General features: G+C 44.6%; 1 protein-coding gene across 3 annotated transcripts in view; it reads right to left on the bottom strand.

The window, feature by feature from the left end:
* Positions 1-9109: 9109 nt before the first annotated feature.
* DNAI3 (dynein axonemal intermediate chain 3) overlaps positions 9110-24140 on the bottom strand; it is a 93652-nt gene continuing 78621 nt past the window's right edge. For 2 of the 3 annotated variants that reach the window (XM_038745396.1, XM_038745398.1), the window contains exons 20-23: positions 23524-23728; positions 19156-19247; positions 13101-13223; positions 9722-9922 (exon numbers count right to left, since the gene is read on the bottom strand). In XM_038745396.1, coding sequence (XP_038601324.1) covers positions 9782-9922; positions 13101-13223; positions 19156-19247; positions 23524-23728 — 561 coding nt within the window. In that variant the 3' untranslated portion in view covers positions 9722-9781. Of the gene's footprint in view, positions 9527-9721; positions 9923-13100; positions 13224-19155; positions 19248-23523; positions 23729-24140 lie in introns of those variants that run through there. The other variant, XM_038745397.1, reaches the window with a different exon arrangement.

Genomic DNA, 24140 nt, shown 5'->3' with positions numbered 1-24140 from the left:
CTGAGACCCTGACAGAGAAGGAAAGTGAGCTCCGTTGTCAAGGTCAGTGTCTGGCGGCCTGGCTGGAATCCAGGCCGGGGAATTCTATTCTGGCCCTCAACCATTCCCCTGAGGCGTCAATCGGCTATGCTATCTGCTTTCATTTCCTGTCCTAAGTGACTGCGGAACGTGGCTGGGCTAGTGATGCCCGATGGCTCCGGCACCCCCCAGCAGAGGCTGGGTATCGCCTTCTGGCTGGGAGCAGTAGGTGGCCAAAAGGGAGACCCATCCCAAGGCTATGATGTGATTGGCCTGCTTACCTCCATTTCCTTCATTCAGAGGGTAGGGGATGACAGGATCATCATCAATCAATCAATTTTAGACTGTGAGCCCACTGTTGGGTAGGGACTGTCTCTATATGTTGCCAATTTGTACTTCCCAAGCGCTTAGTACAGTGCTCTGCACATAGTAAGTGCTCAATAAATACGATTGATCATCATCATCATCAATCGTATTTATTGAGCACTTACTATGTGCAGAGCACTGTACTAAGCGCTTGGGAAGTACAAATTGGCAACATATAGAGACAGTCCCTACCCAACAGTGGGCTCACAGTCTAAAAGGGGGAGACAGAGAACAAAACCAAACATACTAACAAAATAAAATAAATAGAATAGATATGTACAAATAAAATAAATAAATAGAGTAATAAATATGTACAAACATATATACATATGTACAGGTGCTGTGGGGAAGGGAAGGAGGTAAGATGGGGGGGATGGAGAGGGGGACGAGGGGGAGAGGAAGGAAGGGGCTCAGTCTGGGAAGGCCTCCTGGAGGAGGTGAGCTGTCAGCAGGGCCTTGAAGGGAGGAAGAGAGCTAGCTTGGCGGATGGGCAGAGGGAGGGCATTCCAGGCCCGGGGGATGACGTGGGCCGGGGGTCGATGGCGGGACAGGCGAGAACGAGGTACGGTGAGGAGATTCGCGGCAGAGGAGCGGAGGGTGTGGGCTGGGCTGGAGAAGGAGAGAAGGGAGGTGAGGTAGGAGGGGGCGAGGTGATGGACAGCCTTGAAGCCCAGGGTGAGGAGTTTCTGTCACATCTGTTCTTAAGAGAGGGTGGAAGTTCCCCCAAGCCCCCTTCCTTCTTTGCCACTGGCCAAAATGTGGAGAGAGGCTACTTCTTGTTTGGTTTGAAATTACCTCAGGGAAAATATCTATTTTTGCAGGTTTAATTTGGTCTTCGAAATCTCCCTGGAATTGTGGAGACTGATGGGGCTATTTTCCCAGGCTGCCGCTGGGCTTTGGAATAAAAAGGCTGCTTTGTGGCCCGCTGACCCTTTTCAACTATTCAGGCCTTCTCTCTGCTGCTAAAATGCATTTTTCATGAGCCACCGTAAGCGATCCCAACCCCACCACAGTGAGGGTTAAACGGAGCCAGCTGGCTTGATGGGAATGTTTAACTGGTTTCCGAAATCTCGGGGATTAATCCAGCCGATTCATCAAATGGAGGTTCCAGGGACGAGGCGTAAGACATTACACAGTTCTTTTGCTTCAAAGGGGAGCCCCCAAAGAGTTTGAGTGTCCGGCCGGGCTAATTCATTCATTCATTCATTCAATCGTATTTATTGAGCGCTAACTGTGTGCAGAGCACTGTACTAAGTGCTTGGCAACATATAGAGATGGTCCCTACGCAACAACGGGCTCACAGTCTAGAAGGGGGAGACAGACAACAAAACAAAACCTGTGGACAGGTGTCAAGTCATCAGAATAAATAGAGATAAAGCTAGATGCCCGTCATTAACAAAATAAATAGAATAGTAAATATGTACAAGTAAAATAAATAGAGTATAAATCTGTACAAACACATATACAGGTGTTGTGGGGAGGGGAAGGAGGTAGGGTGGGGGGGGTGGGGAGGAGGAGAGGAAAAGGGGGGCTCAGTCTGGGAAGGCCTCTTGGAGGAGGTGAGCTCTCAGTAGGGCTTTGAAAGGAGGACGAGCTTGGCGGATGTGCGGAGGGAGGGAGGACGTGGGCCGGGGGTCGACGGCGGGACAGGCAAGAAGGGAGGGATGAAGTCATGGGCCCTGACAGCCCAGAAAGGCAGGTGCTTGGGGAGAAGGCGTTGGCACCGCGGCGCCACAGAGGGTTAATGGTTTTTCAGAGCGGCAGAGATGACTCCGGGTTGACCCTTCATTTATGACCTCTAGGCCTCAGACTGTGCCTGATCTTGCACAATGCAAAGCCATCATAACAGCCACATTTTAACCTGGAGAACAAGCTTGCACCCAGCAAGTGAAAGCAGCTTGTCTGAACTGGTTGATAAGAAATGTCAGCCCATAAAGGACGGTCTGTCTGCAGTCGTGAATCAGAGACTGATGCATCCTGTAGAAAGGATTCTACCTGGCACTTAACCTGCATTCTCCGGGCTAAGAGGGGGCTTTTCCTGGAAGCCAGAAGCGCTGTTAGGAGTGACCCCTAGATAAGGTATAGGAGCTCAACATTCTTCAGGATAAAATGTTAAGCCACCTCTTCTGTTTAGTTTATCCCAAGGAGCGGAGCCCAATATAAACTATTTCCTTTCCCTTTCTTGCCCCCGGGTCACCCGTGACAGCCGAATCCCGCCCTTGAGGAACATAATGATAATAACAATAGTGGAATTTGTTAAGTGCTTACAATTGTGCTAAGCACTGGGATAGGCACAAGATAATCAAATCTAACAGTCCCTGTCCCACATGGGGCTCGCAGCCTGAGAGGGAGAACAGATATTGAATCCCATTTCCAGATGAGGAAACCAAGGCCTAGAAAAGGGAAGCGAATTGCCCAATGTCACACAGTGGGCGAAGTGGGCGGAGCTGGAATTAGAACTCAGGTCCTCTGCCTCTCAGGTTTTTGCTCCTTCCACTGGGCCACATTGGCGCTAGGAAAATCCCAAGCAGTAATCCTCAATGCATTTTTCAGTTTCCTTGGGCTGAGCTCTCTTGAAGCCAATTCTGTTTTCTCCCAAGGCAGCTTCTTGATACTTTCTTGTTTCCAAGAGCTTGCAATCAATCCATCAATAGTATTTATTGTAATCCTGCACCTTAGGCTGTTTCAGCAGTGACTGGGCAGTTGTAGGTTTGGCTGTATTGACAGAGCAGGTGATTTTGCAGGCGTTGAAGGTAGTAGGATGCATGCATTGATTTGAATGTCTATCTCCTCTAGCCTGTAAGCTTCTTGAGGGCAGGGATAATGTCCAGCCACTCTAGTGTACTGTACTCTCCCAAGGGCTTGCTACAGTGCTCTGCACACGGTAAGCGCTCAGTAAATACCATTGAGGTAAACTCACTGTGAACAGGGAATGTGTCTATTATTATATTGCATTTTCCCAAGTGCTCTGCACACAGTAAGAGCTCAATAAATACCACTGATGTAAGCTCAGTGTCAGTAAAGGAACAGGATAGAAAGAACATTGATTCTTTTGAAATGTGGTGTTGGAGAAGGCTTTTGTGAATACCGTGGACTGCCCAAAAAGCAAACAAATGGATTTTGAAGCAAATTAAACTGAAGTGGTCTTTGGAAGGCCAAATGACTCAACTTAGATTAGCATATTTTAGACACATCATCAGGAGGACTAATTCTGTGGAGAAGACACTGATGCTAGGAAAAGTCCAGGGAAAAGGTGGAAGAGTCAGACAGGCAGTTAGATGCATAGAGACTATAACAACGATAATGGAAGAACCATTTAAAAAGTTGCAGATTATGGCAGAGGACAGGACGTTCTGGAGAAAATATATCCATGGAGTCGCTGTGAATCGGAAATGACTCGGCACTTAATAATAATAAGCTCTGTGTGGACAGGGAATGTTTCTATTATTATATTGTACTCTCCCAAGCACTCAGTACAATTCTCTGCACACAGTAAGCGCTCAATAAATACTATTGACTGACTGACTACTGAAAACTGTGGGAAGGTGGACCACGGAAAATGGCAGGTCAGTCCAGCCCATCTGTTTGGTCAATCCCCCCTCCTTCCTCTTCCTCCCCCTCCTTCCCCTTCTCCCCCTCCCCATCCCCCCTGCCTCACCTCCTTCCCCTCCCCACAGCACCTGTATATATGCATATATGTTTGTACGGATTAATTACTCGATTTATTTATTTATTTTATTTGTACATATTTATTCTATTCATTTTATTCTGTTAATATGTTTTGTTTTGTTGTCTGTCTCCCACTTCTAGACTGCGAGCCTGTTGTTAGGTAGGGACCGTTCTCTATATGTTGCCAACTTGTCCTTCCCAAGCGCTCAGTACAGTGCTCTGCACACAATAAGAGCTCAATAAATACGATTGAATGAATGAATGAATTGAACGAACAGGGAGAGAACAGGTTGGCACTACCAGCTGCTGGGCAGTTCTGAGTCTCCATCCCGACTCCATGGGCTTGGGAGTGGCGGTGAGTGGGGAGAGGGAGGGTGTCCCTTAGGGGAGACTACAAGAGCCAGTTTTTTTCCTCACTGTGCACCACCATTTCCCTGCACTCTGCTGCTGACTTTCCCACCTCCCACTGAGTTACCCCTTCAACATGTGGTCCCTTGGGCCCACCTATCCCGTCACGGGCTTGAATCCCAGCCCAACGCTTGTCTGCGGTGTGACCTTGGGCAAGTCACTTGACTTCTCCTGGCCTCAGTTACCTTATCTGTAAAATGGGGACTGAGACTGTGAGCCCCACATGGGACAGGGACTTGGTCCAACCCGACTTGCTTGTATCCACCCCAGCGCTTAGTACAGTGCCTGGCATATAGTAAGTGCTTAACAAATACCACAGTCATTATTATCATCATTATTTCCCATTCTTGCTTCTCCCCATCTCCCTTCCTCCCTTCACCCCGACTCCCAGGCTCACTGCAGCTCCTCGTTCTCCTCCTGCAGCTGCTTGGCTTAGTCTTTTAATCACCATCCTCCTCTCCCACTCCTCTGGCTGCTTCTGTGCTCTTCCTTCTCTCTGCATATTGGGAACTTTCACTGCTCTCACTGAGACTGGTGCTCTTCTTGGAGGCTGGCCTGGACACTGGGGGTAATGAAAGCCCCCAGGCAGCCCGTAAAGGACTACTTTCCTTGCCCAACTTGGGGTTCCCCCTAGTCTTCTGCAAGCGTAGAAATGCCCAGAGCCGGGAACAGATGATCTGCAGCTATTCAGACGTTTCCAAACAGCCAGAAGCAGCCCTATCCTCACCAAGGTCAGCATGGCCAAGATTCCCAGCATAGATCCCTTAGCAACAATGATAGAAGGGATGGAAAGGGGGCTGGGAAATCTGGGCAACTCTCAGCAGCATGGCTCAGTGGAAACAGCACGGGCTTTGGAGTCAGAGGTCATGGGTTATCATCCCGGCTCTGCCACTCATCTGCAGAGTGACCTTGGTCAAGTCACTTCACTTCTCTGTGCCTCAGTTACCTCATCTGTAAAATGGGGATTAAGACTGTGAGCCCCACATGAGACAACCTCCCCAGTGCTCTGCACATAGTAAGCGCTCAATAAATACGATTGATTGATTGATTGATTGATTGCTTTGAACAGTGCTTTTCACATTGTAAGCGCTTAATAAATGCCATTTAAAAAAAAAAGAGGCAGCTAAACGCAGCTGTTGTTTCCATTCTCCACATCAAAGAAAACCCCTCACCATTCTCCAGTGGCTACCAATCAACCTACGCATCAGGCAGAAACTCCTCACCCTCAGCTTCAAGGCTGTCCATCCCCTCGCCCCCTCCTACCTCACCTCCCTTCTCTCCTTCTCCAGCCCAGCCGGCACCCTCTGCTCCTCTGCCGCTAATCTCCTCACCGTGCCTCGTTCTCACCTGTCCCGCCATCGATTCCCGACCCACGTCCTCCCCCTGGCCTGGAATGCCCTCCCTCCCAACATCCGTCAAGCTAGCTCTCTTCCTCCCTTCAAGGCCCTACTGAGAGCTCACCTCCTCCAGGAGGCCTTCCCAGACTGAGCCCCCTCCTTCTTCTCCCCCTCCTCCCCTTCTCCATCCCCCCCACCTTACCTCCTTCCCATCCCCAGAGCACCTGTATATATGTATATATGTTTGCATGTATTACTCTATTTTATTTGTACATATTTATTCTATTTATTTTATTTTGTTAATATGTTTGGTCTTGTTATCTGTCTCCCCCTTCTATACTGTGAGCCCACTGTTGGGTAGGGACCGTCTCTAGATGTTGCCAACTTGTACTTCCCAAGTGCTTAGTACAGTGCTCTGCACACAGTAAGCATTCAATAAATATGATTGAATGAATGAATTGGTTTTAAGCACTCAATCACCTTGCCCACTCCTACCTCACCTCACTACTCTCCTATTACAAACCAGACTGTACATTTTGCTCCTCTAATGCTAAGCTTCTCACTGTACCTCCAGCTCGTCTATCTCACCACCGACCTCTTTCCCACATCCTGCCTCTGTCCTGGTACTCCCTCCCTACTTAAATCCAACAGACAATTACTCTCCTCCCCTTCAAAGCCTTATTGAAGGCACATCTCCTCCAAGAGGCCTTCCCTAAGCCCTCCTTTCTTCTTCTCCCACTCCCTTCTGCGTCACCCTGACTTGCTCCCTTTATTCATCCCCTCTCCCAGCCCCACAGCACTGACGTCCATATCTGTAATTTATTTATTTATATTAATGCCCATCTTCCCCTCTAAACTGTAAGCTTGTTGGGGGGAGGGAATGCGTTATATCGTACTCTCCCAAGTGCTTAATATGATGCTCTGCACACAGAAAGTGCTCAAGAAATATGATTAACTTAGGGTCTAAATTACAATTACCGATAGCATGTATTAAAAAGGGCTCTGGGAACAAGATATCCTGGGTCCTAATCTTGAGTGCTAGCGAGGACCACTATGCCAAGAGGACCCCAGACCTTAGTTTTCCCTGATGTTACTGCACCCTGTCCTGGATATACATAGTCAAACTTGCTTCCGAGGGATTTCCTTACTCCCATTTCTCAAGCACCGCCCTTGAGGCTAATCCACTCTTGGCAGTGTTTGACCGTTTCAAGAGGGTGGTGGGGAAATCAGTCAGTGAACTGAAGTAATGGACCGCCTTGACTTTGTCCTGGTAAAAGGGTCAAATTGTCTTCAGATGTGAAGGAAATCCAGTTGGTTGGGGAAGGCCCATGTAGAAATTCTGAGCTATCCCATTGAGTGATGGCAGCCCTATTCACTACCGTTTCACTTTCCTCTTTGCCCAGCAGTGTGGCCTAGTGGATAGAACATGGGCCTGTGAGCCAAAAGGACCTGGGTTCTAATCCTGGCTCGGCCGCGTGTCTGCTGTTTGATCTTGGGCAAGTCACTTCAATTTTCTGTGCCTCTGTTACCTCATCTGAAGAATGGGGATTGAAACTGTGAGCAAAGACTGTACTCAACCTTATTTTTTTTATCCCAGTGCTTAGAACAGTGCTTGGCACATAGTAAGTGCTTAACAAGTACGATTATAATTATTACTATTACCACCCCATTCCATGCAGAGAACAAATGCTTCATGTTGCTCTAGGAATGTGTGTATGTGTGTGTGTGTGTGTATGCTAGAGAAGCAGCGTGGCTCAGTGGAAAGAGCCCATGCTTTGGAGTCAGAGGTCATGGGTTCAAATCCCTGCTCCGCCACTTGTCAGCTGTGTGACTTTGGGCAAGTCACTTAACTTCTCTGGACCTCAGTTCCCTCATCTGTAAAATGGGGATTAAGACTGTGAGCCCCACGTGGGACAACCTGATTACCTTGTATCTACCCCAGCGCTTAGAACAGTGCTTTGCACATAGTAAGCGCTTAACAAATACCAACATTATTATTATTATTATGTGTTGTTTTCCAAGCATGTTACCACAACTATTTGAGTGACTGGAGTCATGTTTCTCTCTCCCTCTCTCTCTGGCAACATATGAACACAAAATAGATGTCCCCCATCTCACACCTAGACCCAAGACACTTGGTCTTTCTCCTCGTGGTTCTATAATCCTCTCCATCTAAGAAAGTTCTGCAGTTTTGCATTATGCATGAACAAAAATGTACTGATGACAAAGCCATTATGGATCAGTTTTCTTCTGCTCCCTGGTTTCTATTTTGACCATATGGACATGAGTTTTACACGAGCCCGTGCCCCTCCAAGAGCTCAGCGAGTCATGGAAAGAGTGAATCACCCGTATAGGGTTTAATCGGCTGGGTCTCTGATACATTGAATTTCCGCTTGACCAACTCGACTTGGTTACGCAGTATCTGAACTGGAGATGGAAACTTAACAACAGGCCAGAGCTCTGCACTATGGAAAGAGACATCCAGGGGGAAGAAGTAAATTCATATGAATGAGATGTTAATTATTTACACTGGCGAATTATATTGCTGCTGTAGAACATATGGTGCAACTGTTTACCGAGGATAATTGCTTTTCAACCCGAAATCAAACAATGTGTGCATTTGGGAAACAAAGAAGGGTGGTTAAATTATGCAATCTTTCCTCGAGGGGAACTTGTAGGAACCTAATTTCACTGGCTAAATTGTGATTAAATTGGATCTTAATGTCGTGTTCCCAAACTCAGATGGAAAGACTAATTCGGTGCATTGTTTGCAAGGAAGAGGGTTTTTGAAGATCACGGCTATCCAACATGAAAATCTTGGATCTAAAGTGTTGCAAGCATATGAAACATTTCTGTGCCTACTCTAGGCTAAGAATCTCACTTCAGAATCAAGACGTGCTAAAGGACAAGGCTGCTTTACTTTTGTTCTCTGATGTGTGAGGAAATATTGTGTTTCAAGCAAAAGAGAATGCTGGGAATCATATGGACTATAGTTGAAAAACTGCAGCGCAAAGAACTCTTGGCATAAACGATCAAGGCGAACCTCAGAAGTATATTCAACAAGTATATTCCGGGCATGTCTTTGTGGCTTGTAAATCTGATGAATTTGTGGTTTATTTTTGTCCCCTGGGCCTGTTTGGTTTTGTATTTTGTTGCTCTTGAACTCTGGAAGTCTTTTGTAGTGAAGTTCTTCCTTTAAACAATGGACCTCTGTTTCAAGTCAGAAAAAATGCAGAACCAGTTTTGGGTTTTGGTTTTTTTTTTTTTTTTGCATGCTTTCCACTGCCAAGCTAACACTTCTAGAAGTGGCAAATTCATAAATTACAAGGTTTTTTTGTGAAATTCCAAATAATTCCAGCCTCATGGCAATCTCATTTGGTCTCATTCTGCATGCTGAGATGTCTTTAAAATTTACAAAAACATTGACTGCATTTTTTTCAGCAAAGCACCATGTTTTCGCTGTTCTGTAAATTTAAAGATGAATACATGATGTTGGTTTTGAAGTTTTCAAAATAATGTTTGTGTTGGAAAACTGCTGAAAGGTTCTAGAGACTTCTCTCCCCCAAAGAAGGAAATTTCCAAGATGCTCGGGTCTATCAGTTGATTTGCCTCAAGTCACTGGTATTTTCTCTGGGTTTCCATAGACATCTCCCAAGACCACTGCCCGCATTAAACTGATGGTGCACTCTCAAAGTCATTCCCATTCCAAAAAAATCCATCATATGCTGCTAAAATAAATAGGGTGCAAAATTTACTATATCTCTTAATGTTCGTTAAAACCCAGGTTATAATATTGCCAGTCAAATTAACGTGTCCACATTTATAAAATGGCTTTTTTCCCCTACATTTTTCATCTCTCAGATATGACCCTAAACATAGGTGACCATCACAGGTCTATTATTCAGTGGAAACAAATACGTCTTGGATGATAAAATAAACACTTTTACCAATACCAGAGAGAGATCTACAATTCAAATCAGCTCTCAATGTACAGGAAATACTTCCTGTTCCTTAATTAGTCCAAGTTCTAACAGGATGTTTCTTTCTAGAGCCAAATATTCTTCATATTCCATTTTCACCTCTGCCTCCATTTGTTCTCTTGATTTCTGAGGTGGAACTGCTCTCTGGGGGACAGAAAGGAGAAAGATGATACCTAAAGTATTACTCATGCTAAAAACATCTCATTATTTTTTAATAATGAGCAGTGTGTCCTAGCAGCAATACCCCAGGCTTGGGAGTCAGAGGACGTGGGTTCTAATCCTGGCTCCACCACTTGTCTGCTGTGTGACCTTGGGCAAGTCACTTTACTTCTCTTTGCCTCCGTTGCCTCATCTGTAAAATGGGGATTAAATACCTGTTCTCCCCAATGCTTGACTGTGAGCCCCATATGGGACAGGGTCTGTGTCCAACTTAATTATCTTGTATCTACTCTAGCGTTCAGTACAGAGATTGGTGCATAGTAGACACAATAAATACCACAATTATTTATGAGAATAATAATAATGACTATGATGGTCTTTGTTAAGCGCTTTCCACGTGCCAAGCACTGTTCTAAGCGCTGGAGTAGATACCAGGTTATCAGGTTGTCCCATGTGGGGCTTACATTAATCCATTATGATGATTATTAATTGTGCCACTATCTCTGTCGATAGGATTTAATTATGGATGGAATTCTGGGGCCACCAGGAAAGACTTCAGATTCACTGTCACATTGTTGAGAACTTGCTTACCAAGATGAAATGACCTCCTGAAACATTATCTAAACTTGGCTTCATGGACACTGTCCTTTTCGAGCTCTCCTTCTCACTGTCCTTGGGCCTGGAATGCCCTCTCTCTACCCATCCGCCAAGCTAGCTCTCTTCCTCCCTTCAAGGCCCTACTGAGAGCTCACCTCCTCCAGGAGGCCTTCCCAGACTGAGCCCCTTCCTTCCTCTCCCCCTCGTCCCCTCTCCATCCCCCCATCTTACCTCCTTCCCTTCCCCACAGCACCTGTATATATGTATATATGTTTGTACATATTTATTACTCTATTTATTTATTTATTTATTTTACTTGTACATATCTGTTCTATTTATTTTATTTTGTTAGTATGTTTGGTTTTGTTCTCTGTCTCCCCCTTTTAGACTGTGAGCCCACTGTTGGGTAGGGACTGTCTCTATATGTTGCCAACTTGTACTTCCCAAGCGCTTAGTACAGTGCTCTGCACACAGTAAGTGCTCAATAAATATGATTGATGATGATGATGATGATGATATCTCCTTCTCAGTCTCTTTTGCAGGCTCCTCCTCTACCTCTCTCCCCCTAAAAGTGGGAATCCCTCAAAGCTCAGTTCTGGGTCCCCTTTTATTTCCATATGAACCTACTCCTTTGGAGAACTCATTCACTCCTATAATTTCAACCACCATCTCTACATGGTTGATTCCCAAATCTAGTTCTCTGAGCCTGATTTCTCTCCTTCTCTGCATTCTCGCATTTCTTCCTGCCTTCAGGACATCTCCACCTGGAGAGCCCACCATCACTTCAAACTAAGTATGTCTGAACCAGAACTCCTCATCTTTCCTTCCAAATTCTATCCTCCCCCACAACTTTCCTATCATTGGAGAACAACACCACAAGTAGTGTGGTTCAAATCCTGGCTCCACCAATTGTCAGCTGTGTGACTTTGGGCAAGTCACTTAACTTCTCTGTGCCTCAGTTACCTCATCTGTAAAATGGGGATTAAGACTCTGAGCCCCCCGTGGGACAACCTGATCACCTTGTAACCTCCCCAGCACTTAGAACAGTGCTTTGCACATAGTAAGTGCTTAATAAATGCCATTATTATTATCCTTCCTGTCTCAAAGACCCATATCCTGGCTTGGCATTATCCTCAACTCATGACTTTTTCAACCCCCATATTCAATCTGTCACCAAATTCTGTTGGTTAGACCTGCAAAACATTGCTAAATTCCACCTTTTCTTCTCCATCCAAACTGCTACCACGTTAATCCAAGCACTTACCTTATCCCACCTTGATGGCTACATCACCTCCTTACTGACTTCCCTACATCCTGTCTCCACCAATCAATCAATTAAACAATCGATAGTATTTATTGAGCACCTATGGCATGAAGAACACTGTACTAAGCACTTAGGAGAGTACGCTATAACAGAGTTGGTAGATATGTTCCCTGCCCAAACAAGCCTACAGTCTAGATGTGGGGGAGAGACACTAATATAAATGCATAAATTAGGAGGCTGTGGGGCTAAGGGAGGGGTGGCTCAAGGGGACAAATATAAGGGTGACATGAAAGGAAGTGGGAGAACATGAAATGGAGGCCTAGTCTGGGAAGACTTCTTTGACGAGATATGCCTTCTAGAAGGCTTTCAAGATGGGGAGAGTGATAGTCTATTGAATGTGAACAAGGAGGACATTCTAGGCCAGAGGTAGGATGTGGGAGAGAGACTGGTGGCAAGATAGATGAGATTGAGGTACACTGAGTGGTTTGGCATTAGAGAAGAGAAATGTCCATGCTGGTTATAGTAGGAAATCTAGGAGGTAAGGTGGGAGGAGACAAGGTGATGGACTACTTTAAAGCTGATGGTAGGGAGTTTCTGTTTGATGTGGAGGTGGATGTGGAGATGGATGGGCAACCACTGGAGGTTCTTGAGGAGTGGGGCAACATGGACCAAACATTTACATAGAAAAATGATCCGGGCAGCCAAGTGAAATATAGACTGGAGTAGGGAGAGACAGAAGGCAGGGAGGTCAGCAAGGAGGCTGATGCAGTAAGCAGCGTGGGATAGGATAAGTGCTTGGATTTACGCAGTAGCGGTTTGGATGGAGAGGAAATGGTGGATTTTAGTGATGATATGAAGGTTGAACCAATGGGATTTGGTGACGGACCGAATACGCAGGTTGAATGAGAGAGGTGAGTCGAGGATAACACCAAACGTATGGGCTTGTGAGACGGGGGGGTGCAGGGGCTGTTCACAGTGACAGAAAAGTCAGGGGGAGGACAGGGTTGGGTGGGAAGATAAGGAGTTCTATTTTGGATATGTTAAGTTTGACGGGTCAGCAGGACATCCAAGAAGAGATGTCCTGAAGGTAGGAGGAAATGCGAGACTGAGGAGAAGGAGAGAGATAAGGGTTGGAAATGTAGATCTGGGAATCATCTTCATAGAGATGGTAGTTTGAAGGCATGGGAGCAAATAAATTCTCCAAGGGAATGGGTGTAGATGGAGAATAGAAGGGGACCCAGAACAGAGCTCAGCTCCAGCACAGCTGAAGAAAACAGATTTAACTTCTCACATTCAACTTACAGACTTCTTCCTCTGGGCTTCAAGTTCCATTTCCTTTCTTTCTTTTTCTCGGAATTCTTTGCGCTGACCAACGTATTCCAGGTGTTTGACTTCTCTCTCGAGGTAGCATCTGACACTAACACTCTTAGCAAAGAGACAACAGATCTATGTAGAGACAAGACGAATCTTCCCGCAGTGATTTGTCAGGCATTAATATAGCATGTGCTACTTAGAACGAAAATAACAGTTCCACAAGTACACCTGGAAAGCGATTAAATTCCTTTGGAGAGCCATTTTTTTTTAAAAAAACCCACAAAACCAAGTGATGAATATTCCATAGAAAGTTTACGTTATATTTTTATACGATGATGGAGCATAGCATTAAGAACAACAGTTGAGTTTGAGTCCTAAGACTTCAGGACAGAGGACCTGAGCCAAGGAATTACTTGCACGATTCAGCGACACATTGCCTCTTTTGAATAAAGAACCAAAATTAGGGACATGCCTGTTTGATAACCAAGCTCAATTTTGGTCTGTTACCTGAACTACACATTGTATGAAAGAGTCTTAATATGTATGGGAATTCTGTTTTCAGTGTATTTCCAGTTTTGCATAACCTCCAGCCTCGCCTCGCCTCCCCTCAGCAACCTCTGCTGCTGATCACCCCTTGGTCATGAGGAGCGGCAGAGGAGTAAGTACAGACATTTGTTCACATCTCTCCTTCCTTTCTCTTCTACTTTTTCCTTTTTCCCTCCCCTTTCCACTTTCCCTTTTTCTTTTTCTTGGTCTCTTTCCTTTTCCCTTTGAGTTCCACGCCCTTTAGGTTCATCCTCATTTAAGCTTTCAACACGCAGAGCTTAGAACCATTTGAAATTGTAAATCCAGCTAGTCGTGTTCCCACTGGGGCACAGAGCACAGTGAGCCAGTAGGTAGGCAGGGAGGCAGTACATTTTTGAGGGGTAGCCAAAGGATTTCTGGATCAGCAGTACCATCTTTTTTATTAAGGTATTTGTTAAGTGCTTACTATGTGCCAGGCACATAGTGTGCTGGGGTGGATACCAGCCCATTGTTGGGTAAGGATTGTTTCTAGCTGCTGCTGAATTGTACTTTCCAAGCACTTGGTACGGCACTCTGCACACAGTAAATGCTCAATAAATACGATTGAATGAATGAATACAAGCAAATCGGGTTAGACAAAGTCCCTGTCACACATGGGGCTCACACACTTAATCCCCATTTTCCAGATGAGATAACTGAAGCCCAGGGAAGTGAAGTGATTTGCCCAAGGTCACATGGCAAATAGGTGGCAGAGCCGGGATTAGAACCCATAATCTTCTTATTCCCAGGCCCGTGCTCCACCCACTATGCCATGCTGCTTCTGCTGTGTGACCTTGGGCAAGTCACTTCACTTCTTTGGGCCTCAGTTACCTCATCTGGAAAATGGGGATGAAGACTATGAGCCCCACGTGGAACAACCTGATCACCTTGTATCTCCCCCAGCACTTAGAACAGTGCTTGGCATATAGTAAGCGCGTAACGAATGCCATCATCGTCATCATCATCTTTGCCACCCATATTAGTCAGCCACTTTTCAGGGTTGCTGCTGGGCCTAACATGCAAAATAAAAGTAATAATAATAACATTAATATTATAAGCAATGTTGCCTCCTGGATAGAGTATGGGCCTGGGAGCCAGAAGGACCTGGGTTCTAATCCTGACTCCGCCACTTGTCTGCTGTATGACTTTGGGTAAGTCACTTCACTTCTCTATGCCTCAGTTCCCTCGTCTGTAAAATGCGTGTTGAGACTGTGAGCCCCATGTGGAACAGGGACTGTATCCAACCCAATTAGCTTGTATCTATTCCAGCGCTTAGAACAGTGCCTGGCATAGAGTAAGCGCTTAGTAAATACCATAAAAAAAAATCAGTTGGGTATTTATTCATTCATTCATTCATTAAGAGAAGCAGCATGTCTCAGTGGAAAGAGCCCGGGCTTGGGAGTCAGAGGTCATGGGTTCCAATACTGACTCCAACACTTGTCAGCTGCGTGACTTTGGGCAAGTCACTTAACTTCTCTGTGCCTCAGTTACTTCATCTGTAAAATGCGGGGGAAGACTGTGAGCCCCATGTGGGACAACCTGATTACCTTGTATCCCCCCACCCAGCACTTAGAACAGTGCTTGGCACATAGTAAGCACTTAACAAATACCATTATTAAATACTTACTATGTGACAAGTACTGTAATAAGCACTGGGTTATAGCCAAGATAATCAGGTCCCACAAGGGACGCAGGGTCTACAGGGAAGAGAGAACAGGGATTGAATCTCCATTTTACAGATGAAGAAACTGAGGTCCACAGAAGTGAAGTGACAGGCCTCTAAATGGTTTCTTGGTCGGAATCCTGGTCCCAGCAGGCACTTTCCTTCTAACCCAATGGGAACTAGTACCCAAATCTCCTGATTCCCCATGTTCTATTTCCCCTCTAAACTGCAAACTTCTTGTGGGCAGGGAACACGTCTACCAACTCTCTTATACTGTACTCTCCTAGTATAAGGCTCTGCACACAGTAAGCGCTCAATAAATACCATTAGTAAATTGATTGATTGATTTCCACTGGACCTCAATCTCATCTTTCACACTGCTAACCTCTCGTTCACATCCTGCCTCTGGCCTGGAGCTCCCTCCCACTTCATATTCATTCGTTCAATCGTATTTATTGAGTGTTTACTGTGTGCAGAGCACTGTACTAAGCGCTTGGAAAGTACAATTCGGCCACAGAGACAATCCCTATTCAACAACGGGCTCACAGTCTAGAAGGGGAGAGACATATGACAATTTCCTCACTTTCAAAGCCTTATTAAAAGTCCATTTCCTCCAAGAGGCCTTTCCTAACTAAACCATCTCTTCCTTTTCTTCCATTCCCTTCTGTGTGGCCTTTGCACTTGGATTTGCCCTCTTTATTCACCCTTCCTTCAGCCCCACAGCACTTGTGTACACATCCAAAATGTGTGAATTACATAACCACAATGCATGTATTTTTATAAATGTCTGTCTTCCCTTCTAGACTGTCAGCTTATTGTGTGCAGGGAATGTGCCTACCAACTCTGTTATATTGTACTCTCCCAAACACTTAGTACAGAGCTGTGCACACAGTAAGCGCTCAATCAATATGATTGATTGATTGAGCATCCCATTTAGAGTTGCCTTGAGGGTGACAGCTTATCCAGACAAGTGGATTGTACCACAGATTTACAATTTCAATCTGTTCTAGACTCTGAGTGTGGAAAGCTAAAGTGAGGATGGGGAGGAACTTTAAAAGAGTGGACCACAGAAGGAGAAGGAAAGAGACCGAAAAAAGAGAAGAGAGGAAAGCGGAAAGGGGACAGAACAAGGAAAAAGTAGACGAGAAAGGGAGGAGAACTGTGAACAGGTGGACTTATTTCTTCCTCTGCTACCCATCTTCTCATGGTCAGCAGCAGGGAGTTGCTGAGGGGAGGTGAGAAGAGGCAAGATGGGAGGTTATTTTTCATACCTCCTGAAAATATATTGAAAACATAATTACCCATACAGATTGGCCCATGTGTGGATTAGTGGAAAGAGCATGGGCTTGGGAGTCAGAGTTGTGGGTTCTAATCCCGGCTCCGCCACATGTCAGCTGTGTGACTTTGGGCAAGTCACTTAATTTCTCGGTGCCTCAGTTACCTCATCTGTACAATGGAGATAAAGACTATGAGCCCCACATGGGACAACCTAATTATCTTGTATCTACCCCAGTGCTTAGAACAGTGCTTGGCACATAGTAAGTACTTAACAAATACCATTATTATTATTATTATATAATGTGTAGTTCAAGTAACAGAACAAAATTTTGTTTGGCTATCAAACAAGCAAGACCCAATTTTGGTTCGGTATCTGAAATCGATTGGAAAGTGAATAATTAAAAGACTAGGTACTGTTCATCAACACTGTCAAACTTCCGGCTACTTTTCCATTGCACAGTCTAGACTGAAAATTTTATCTGAAGGCTCATTGTCTGAAATAAAATCATGTGCACCCCTTAAGGACTTTGATACTCACCTGGGCCCCACAGTACACACGAAAACTATCTTATAATCTCCCATTTCCTCTGTGTATAATCTATTTTAATGTCTTTCTTCCCCTGAAGCCCCTAAGCTGCTTGTGGGTCATGTAGAGAAGCAGCATGGCTTATGGATAGGGCACAGGCCGAGTCAGAAGGTTGTGGGTTTTAATCCTGGCCCTGCAACTTGTCTGCTGTGTGACCTTGGGCAAGTCACTTCACTTCTCTGAGCTTTAGTTACCTCATCTGTAAAATGGAGATTTAAAGAGTGAGTCCCATGTGGGACAAGGGCTGCCTCCAACATGAATGACTTGTATCTACCCCAGCACTTAGAACAGTGTTTGGCACACAGTAAGCGCTTAACAAGTAGCATAATTATTATTATTATTATCATGTCTACCAAGTCTGTTGTATTATCCTTTCCCAAGTGCTTGGTACAGTACTCTGAACACAGTAAGTTCTCAATAAATATTATTGATTGATTGCTCTCTTTCAACCAATCAATCTTATTAAGTGCTTGGGAGAGTACTAAAAATATAATAAACATGATCCCTGCTACAATATACATGATCCCTGCTCTCAAGGAATTTACACTGTAGCAGGGAAGAAAGGCAGTTGAATAAATTCATTCATTCATTCAATCATATTTATTGAGCGCTTACTGTGTGCAGAGCACTGTACTAAGCGCTTGGGAAGTACAAGTTGGCAACATATAGAGACGGTCCCTACCCAACAGTGGGCTCACAGTCTAGAAGGGGGAGACAGACAACAAAACAAAACATATTAGCAAAATAAAATAAATAGAATAGTAAATATGTACAAGTGACAGATAGGAGTACAAAGGTTATAAAATAATTTGCACTTTAAGTCTACTACCAAAACCTACCAATTCTTCCTGTACAACTTCTCTCATATCTCCTCCTTCCTCTACACCTAAACGGCAACCCTCCTGTCATATTGCCATAGATGAGCAGCATGGCCTAATGGAAAGAGCACCGACCTGGGAGTGAGAGGACCTGCATTCTAATTCTAATTGCCTGTTGAGTGACCTTGGATAAGTGACTTAACTTCTCTGAGCCTCAGTTTCCTCATCTGTAAAATGGGGTATCAATCCCTGTTCTCCCTCTTAGGCTGTGACCCCATGTGGGACAGGGACTATGTCCAACCTAAACACCTTTTAGTTACCCCAGTATTAAAACAGTATTTCACATATAGTATGTGCTTAACAAATCTTCTTCTCCATCTTCTCCTTCTTCTTCTTTTTCTTCTTCTTCTCCTCCTCCTCCTCCTCCTTCTTCTTCTTCTTCTTCCTCTTCTTCTTCTTCTTCTTCTTCTCCTTCTTCTCCATCTTCTTCTTCTTCTTTTTCTTCTTCTTCTCCTCCTTCTTCTTCTCCTTCTCCTCCTTCTTCTCCTCCTCCTTCTTCTTCTCCCCCTCCTCCTTCTCCTCCTCCTCCTCCTCCTCCTCCTCCTCCTTCTTCTTCTTCTTTTTCTTCTTCTTCTTCTTCTTCTTCTTCTTCTTCTTCTCCTTCTTCTTCTTCTCCTTATTCTTCTCCTTCTTTATCATTACTATTATTAGCCTCCCTCATCTCTTTGGAAACTCTTGGGAATTATCTTGAAAAACAAGTGATAGAAACTTGTGTCCTGGATTAAATAACCTGAGGAATGCTGTACTGTAGTTAACAGAGATGTTCAAAAGCCCTTTCCAGAGTTGCTGCACTCATTAGTTTCCCTTCAGTGACTGCAAATTCCCAGGGCTCCTTCTCAGATCCTGGGATTCTGTGGCTGTGTTTCCCATTGCTCCTCTAGCCTAGCTCCGCTCCACTTGTTCTACATCTGAATGCATCTCCAAATGGAAGGACTTATGTCTTTGTTATAGACTCAAAAGATGATAATGTTTAGTTTCTGGAAGCAATAGTCTGGGGCTGAAAACAAAAATAGTTTTTTGCAAATCCAGTGAGAGTTCCAGTTACATAAAGCCTCACAGCATAAAGTATCCTACCTCATTGAGGGAAGGATGACTTAATGTCCACGGAATTTCCAGTATATGCAATGTTCCGTTGTTATCGGATACAGCTATAAATTGCTGCTTTGCTGTAAGATGAACGAAAGGGAAAAGTCAGTCCTGTCTATCGAAGTGGTTCAGGACTAAGCATTAAGTTGACATTATTAATGTTAACATTAATACTGGAGAAGCAGCGTGGCTTAGTGGCAAGAGCACGGGCGTGGGAGTCAAGGACGTGGGTTCTAATCCTGCCCTTCTCCACCACTTGTCTGCTGGGTGACCTTGGGCAAGCCACTTAGCTTCTCTGTGCCTCAGTTACCTCATCTTTAAAATGGGGATTAAGACTGTGAACCCCACTGGAGCAACCTGATTCACTTGTAACTACCCCAGCACTTACAACAGTGCTAGGCACATAGTAATTGCTTAACAAATATCATAATTATTATTAAGTTGCCTTAGCTTTGCAGATTCATATTCATCTCACTTTGCTCAGGATTCACCTTGTGGTTCATGGGTCATAGAGGCTTAATGAGGTTCTGTGGCAGGGACCATATGGTTATACCAGAGCTAATTTTTCCATTTTGGGAGAGCAGAACAATGACTGCTATCAAAGCCCCCAGATATCCTCACACCATATTTCCTTATTTTTTTCCCTCACATCCAAAAAAGAAGTATGGCTCACCCTAAACCTGCTTTGTCAGGGCCTGGGTGGTGGTAAAGAAGCCAGGCTTGAAGAGAAGCTCATGATTACATGAGAAAGGGTTTTCAACAGCTACTTTAACTTACTAGGGAGAAATAAAGGCTTCCCTGAGGCAGAAATTGCAGAAAGGTAGCCAGAACCACAGACCTCCTTCCTGCAGAAACAGCAGATTTTGTTTTTCAAGATTTGGAACCATGTACCAACCATTATTGTGCACACAAATTTCAATCTTCATCTTCCATGTTGGCTTATCTATGTCCATCTAAAGGAGCCCCGACCTAATTTTTTCAAACCTGCACGGAAGAAGGCTACAGGAATATACTAAATCAGTGAAGGGAAAGGACATCTAGAAAACACATGCAACTCAGCAGAGCCGAGGCCATGATCAATCACTGGTATTTACTGAGCAATTATTATTTTTTTTCACGGTATTTGTTAAGCACTTACTAAGTGCCAGGCACTGTTCTAAGCGCTGGGGATGATACAATTGTATGCACAACACTGAACTAAGCGCTCGGGAGAGTACAATTCGATAAAGTTGGTAGATCTGCATTCCTGAGGGGAGGATGTTATGGAAAGATTCAAGTTTCCTCATTTTTTTAAATTGGTATTTGTTAAACACCATGGGTTAATTACTGTTCTAAGTGCTGGGGTAGACACATGTTTATCAGGTTGGACACAGTCCCCATCCCCCTAGGGGATCACAGTCCTAATCCCCATTTTACAGATGAGGTAACTGAGGCACAGAGAAGTGAAGTGACTTTACAAGGTCACCCAGCAGACAGGTGATTAGAACCCGCATCCTCTGACTCCCAAGCCTGTGATTTTTCCAGTAAGCCACTCGACTTCTCTAACCCTTCACTACTTCTTTTCTTCATCTAACCCACTGAGGTGGAAGGAAGTGGCTGGAAGGCAGAGAGAGGCTGATGTACTATTTTCCTTCAGGGGGCAAAGATGATCACCAAAGTTAGCGAGCCTCGGCCCAGAAAGGGAGTAGACTGCATTCCCCACTGAATCGCCTTTTGACCAAGCACTGTTTTTTTCCCCATTTTTTCTCATGCTTCCCAGATTAGTAGTAGTAATGGTATTTTAAGTGCTCAGTACAGAAATGCAGCCACCCGAAGCTAGGTTGGCTCATGCCAAAGTAACTCCTTGAACTAGTGTGTAGATGGGGACAAGAGGAGCCACAAAGATGATGAAGAGGCTGAAAAATAAAGCCCCTAGGAGAAAGCCTCAAAGAACAAGGATTAGTCTGCCAGGAGGAGAAAGGGTGAGGGGTGATTTAATAGCAGTGTTTAAGTATTTGAAATTCGAATGAATCCATCTCAGTTTAAGACAGAAGAGGAAGTGAATTTAAACTACACTATGAGGGACTGAGGTTAAAAATATGGAATCGTTTCCCAACCAAACTGTTAAATTTCCTTTTCTGGAAGTCTTTAAAAATAGGAGAGACCAGCTGAAGCCCACAAAGAATGTAGGGTGAGTCCAAGGTCTCGGCTTTTTCTTTTCTCTACCTGGCAGTTTGTGCTTCTATTTTCTGCCTCTGCCCAGATTTTTCACCCCTCCACCCTCAGCCCTCGCCTCTTCTCTCTCCCCTTCTTCAGGTGTGTCCTTGACAGCTCTCAGCATCCTCTCCCACCTTGCTTTTTTGGCTTGCTTCACTCCAGGACTAGATTTGAGTGTCTGAGTGTCTTCTTTTCCTTCTTCACCTCTTCCTTCCACCTCAACATACTCTATAGATCAGATCATTTGGGCTTTAGGATTAATGATGAGAGGAAGAAGAGCGATGGCTTAATTTAGAGTGCTCGCAATTATTACGGGGGCAATTCTCTTAAAGCGGGGGGGTTTAAGAAGATGGTAACCACATGAGGAAGGATTAAAAACAGCAACTGGATTCCAAGGATCGCTTCAGTTATTTGGTTGCCCTGAGATAAGAAAAAAATGCTAGTCCCCTCCCTAGGATAGTTTCCCTGACACATGTGGTATTGTACAGGTTCTAATCCCAGCTCTCCCTCTTGCCTGCTGTGTGACCTAGGGTGAGTCACTTAACTTTTCTGTTCCTCAGTTTTCTTATCTTTAAGAAACTTCCCACTCCCTTCTGTGTCACCCTTGCAGCGTGGCTCAGTGGAAAGAGCCCGGGCTCGGGAGTCAGAGGTGAAGGGCTCGAAACCCGGCTCTGCCACATGTCTGCTGTGTGACCTTGGGCAACTCACTTAACTTCTCTGAGCCTCAGTTACCTCATCTGTAAAATGGGGATTAAGATTGTGAGCCCCACATGGGACAACCTGATCACCTTGTATCCACCCAGCGCTTAGAACAGTGCTTTGCACATAGTAAGCACTTAACAAATGCCATCATTATTATTATTATTATTATTCTTAGGATTTTACACCCTTTATTTACTCTTCCCTCAGCCCTATAGCACTTTTGTGCATAATCATAATTTCATTTATTTATTTATATCTATGCCTGTCTTCCTCTCTAGGCTGTAAGTTTGTTGAGGGCAGGGAACATCTACCAACTCTGTTACAAGCATTTAGTATAATGCTCTCCACACAGTAAGTGCTCAGTAAATGCCATCGATTTGCTCATTGTGGGCAGGTAATGTATCTACCAATTCTGTTTTTCTGTACTCTCCCAAGCTCTGCACACAATAAGTGTCAGATAAATACGACTGGTTGACTGATTGAGGCAACTTTCTCACCTTGCCCCCTCCTACTTCACCTTTTTATTCTCCTACTGCCCCTACACATTGCTTCTCTAATGCCAACCTACTCAGGTACCTCCATCTCATCTATTTAACCAATGACATCTTGCCCACATCCTCTCTCTGGCCTGGCACACCATCCCTCTTCTTAACAGACAATTAACGATTATTCACCTCCTCTTCAAAACCTTACTGATGGCACATCTCCTCATAGAGGCCTTTCCTGACTAAACCCTCTTTTCCTTTCTTCCACTCCCTTCTGTGTCACCCTGATTTGCTCCCCTTATTCATCCTCCCTCCCGGGCCCACACGCTTACGTTTATATCCGTAGGTTATTTATATTAATGTCTGCCTCCCCCTCTAGACTGTAAACTCGTTATGGTCAGGGACTGTGTCTATTATATTATTGTATTGCTCTCTCCCAAGTGTTTAGTACAGTGCTCTAGAGACAGTGAATGCTCAGTAAATAAGACTGATTGATTGCCATCTGAAGCTAGTCCTGCTAATTGCAGGAAGCAAATGCAACAGCACAGGGAGACCCAGCTTATAAACGTACACAACTGCCAGAGATGGTCAGCGGCCCCTCAGCCTGACTGATGACAACTCCATTTTGGGGTGAAACCTCACTGTCAGTAGCCTTGTCCTAAACTCAGAAGGACAGCTAGCTACATGGACAGATAAACCATCTATGGAGGAAAAGGAGGCTAATCAGCGGAGGATGTGGGTTCTCATCCCGGTTCCACCACTCGTCTGCTGAGTGACCTTGGGTAAGTCACTTCACTTCTCCGTGCTTCCGTTACCTCATCTGTAAAATGGGGATTAAGACTGTGAGTCCCACGTGGGACAACCTGATTACCTTGTATCTACTCTGGCGCTTAGAACAGTGCCTGGCACATAGTAAGCTCTTAACAAATACATTATCATTGTTATTATTAGTGAAACATTTGCCAGCACATACAGGAGGAAATCCAGGGCCTTATGTAGGTGATCATGGCTACGCAGATGTTTTGGGTCTGGGACGGCTCATGAGTTTTCTCCAGGAGATCCCAGATTTCGATATTCCCATCTTCTCTGCCGAGAAAGAAAACTCCTGCTCTTGATAAGGACCAGTGTGCAGCTGTATATCTTTTGGTCGAGCAACATGACAAGAGGATTGGTCCAACCTTTAAATGAAAGGATACGACATTTTTAGAACGCTTGACATTTTACGGTTACCATCTGATGAAGCACTAGATGGTATTTCATTTTGAACATTAATGGTCTCTATATGGTATTTGTTAACTGCTCAGTATGAGCCGAAAAGTGTTCTAAGCACTGGGGCAGATACAAGTTAACTAGGTGGGACAGAGTCCCTGTCCCATACGGGGATCACAATTTAAGCTCACTGTTCTTCTTTCAAGATGGTAATAATAATAATAATAATGATGGCATTTGTTAAGTGCTTACTATGTGCCAAGCACTGTTCTAAGCAGTGAGCATTGCCTTGAGGGCATGGACCATATTTACCTAAAATAATGAATCCTGAATAATGATAATAATAACAACAATTGTGGTGTCTATGAAGGGCTTACTGCT

Source organism: Tachyglossus aculeatus, chromosome 4, assembly GCF_015852505.1.
Source record: "Tachyglossus aculeatus isolate mTacAcu1 chromosome 4, mTacAcu1.pri, whole genome shotgun sequence".
In the NCBI taxonomy this organism is placed as follows: domain Eukaryota; kingdom Metazoa; phylum Chordata; class Mammalia; order Monotremata; family Tachyglossidae; genus Tachyglossus; species Tachyglossus aculeatus.
This window is presented reverse-complemented; position numbering and strand designations above follow the sequence as displayed.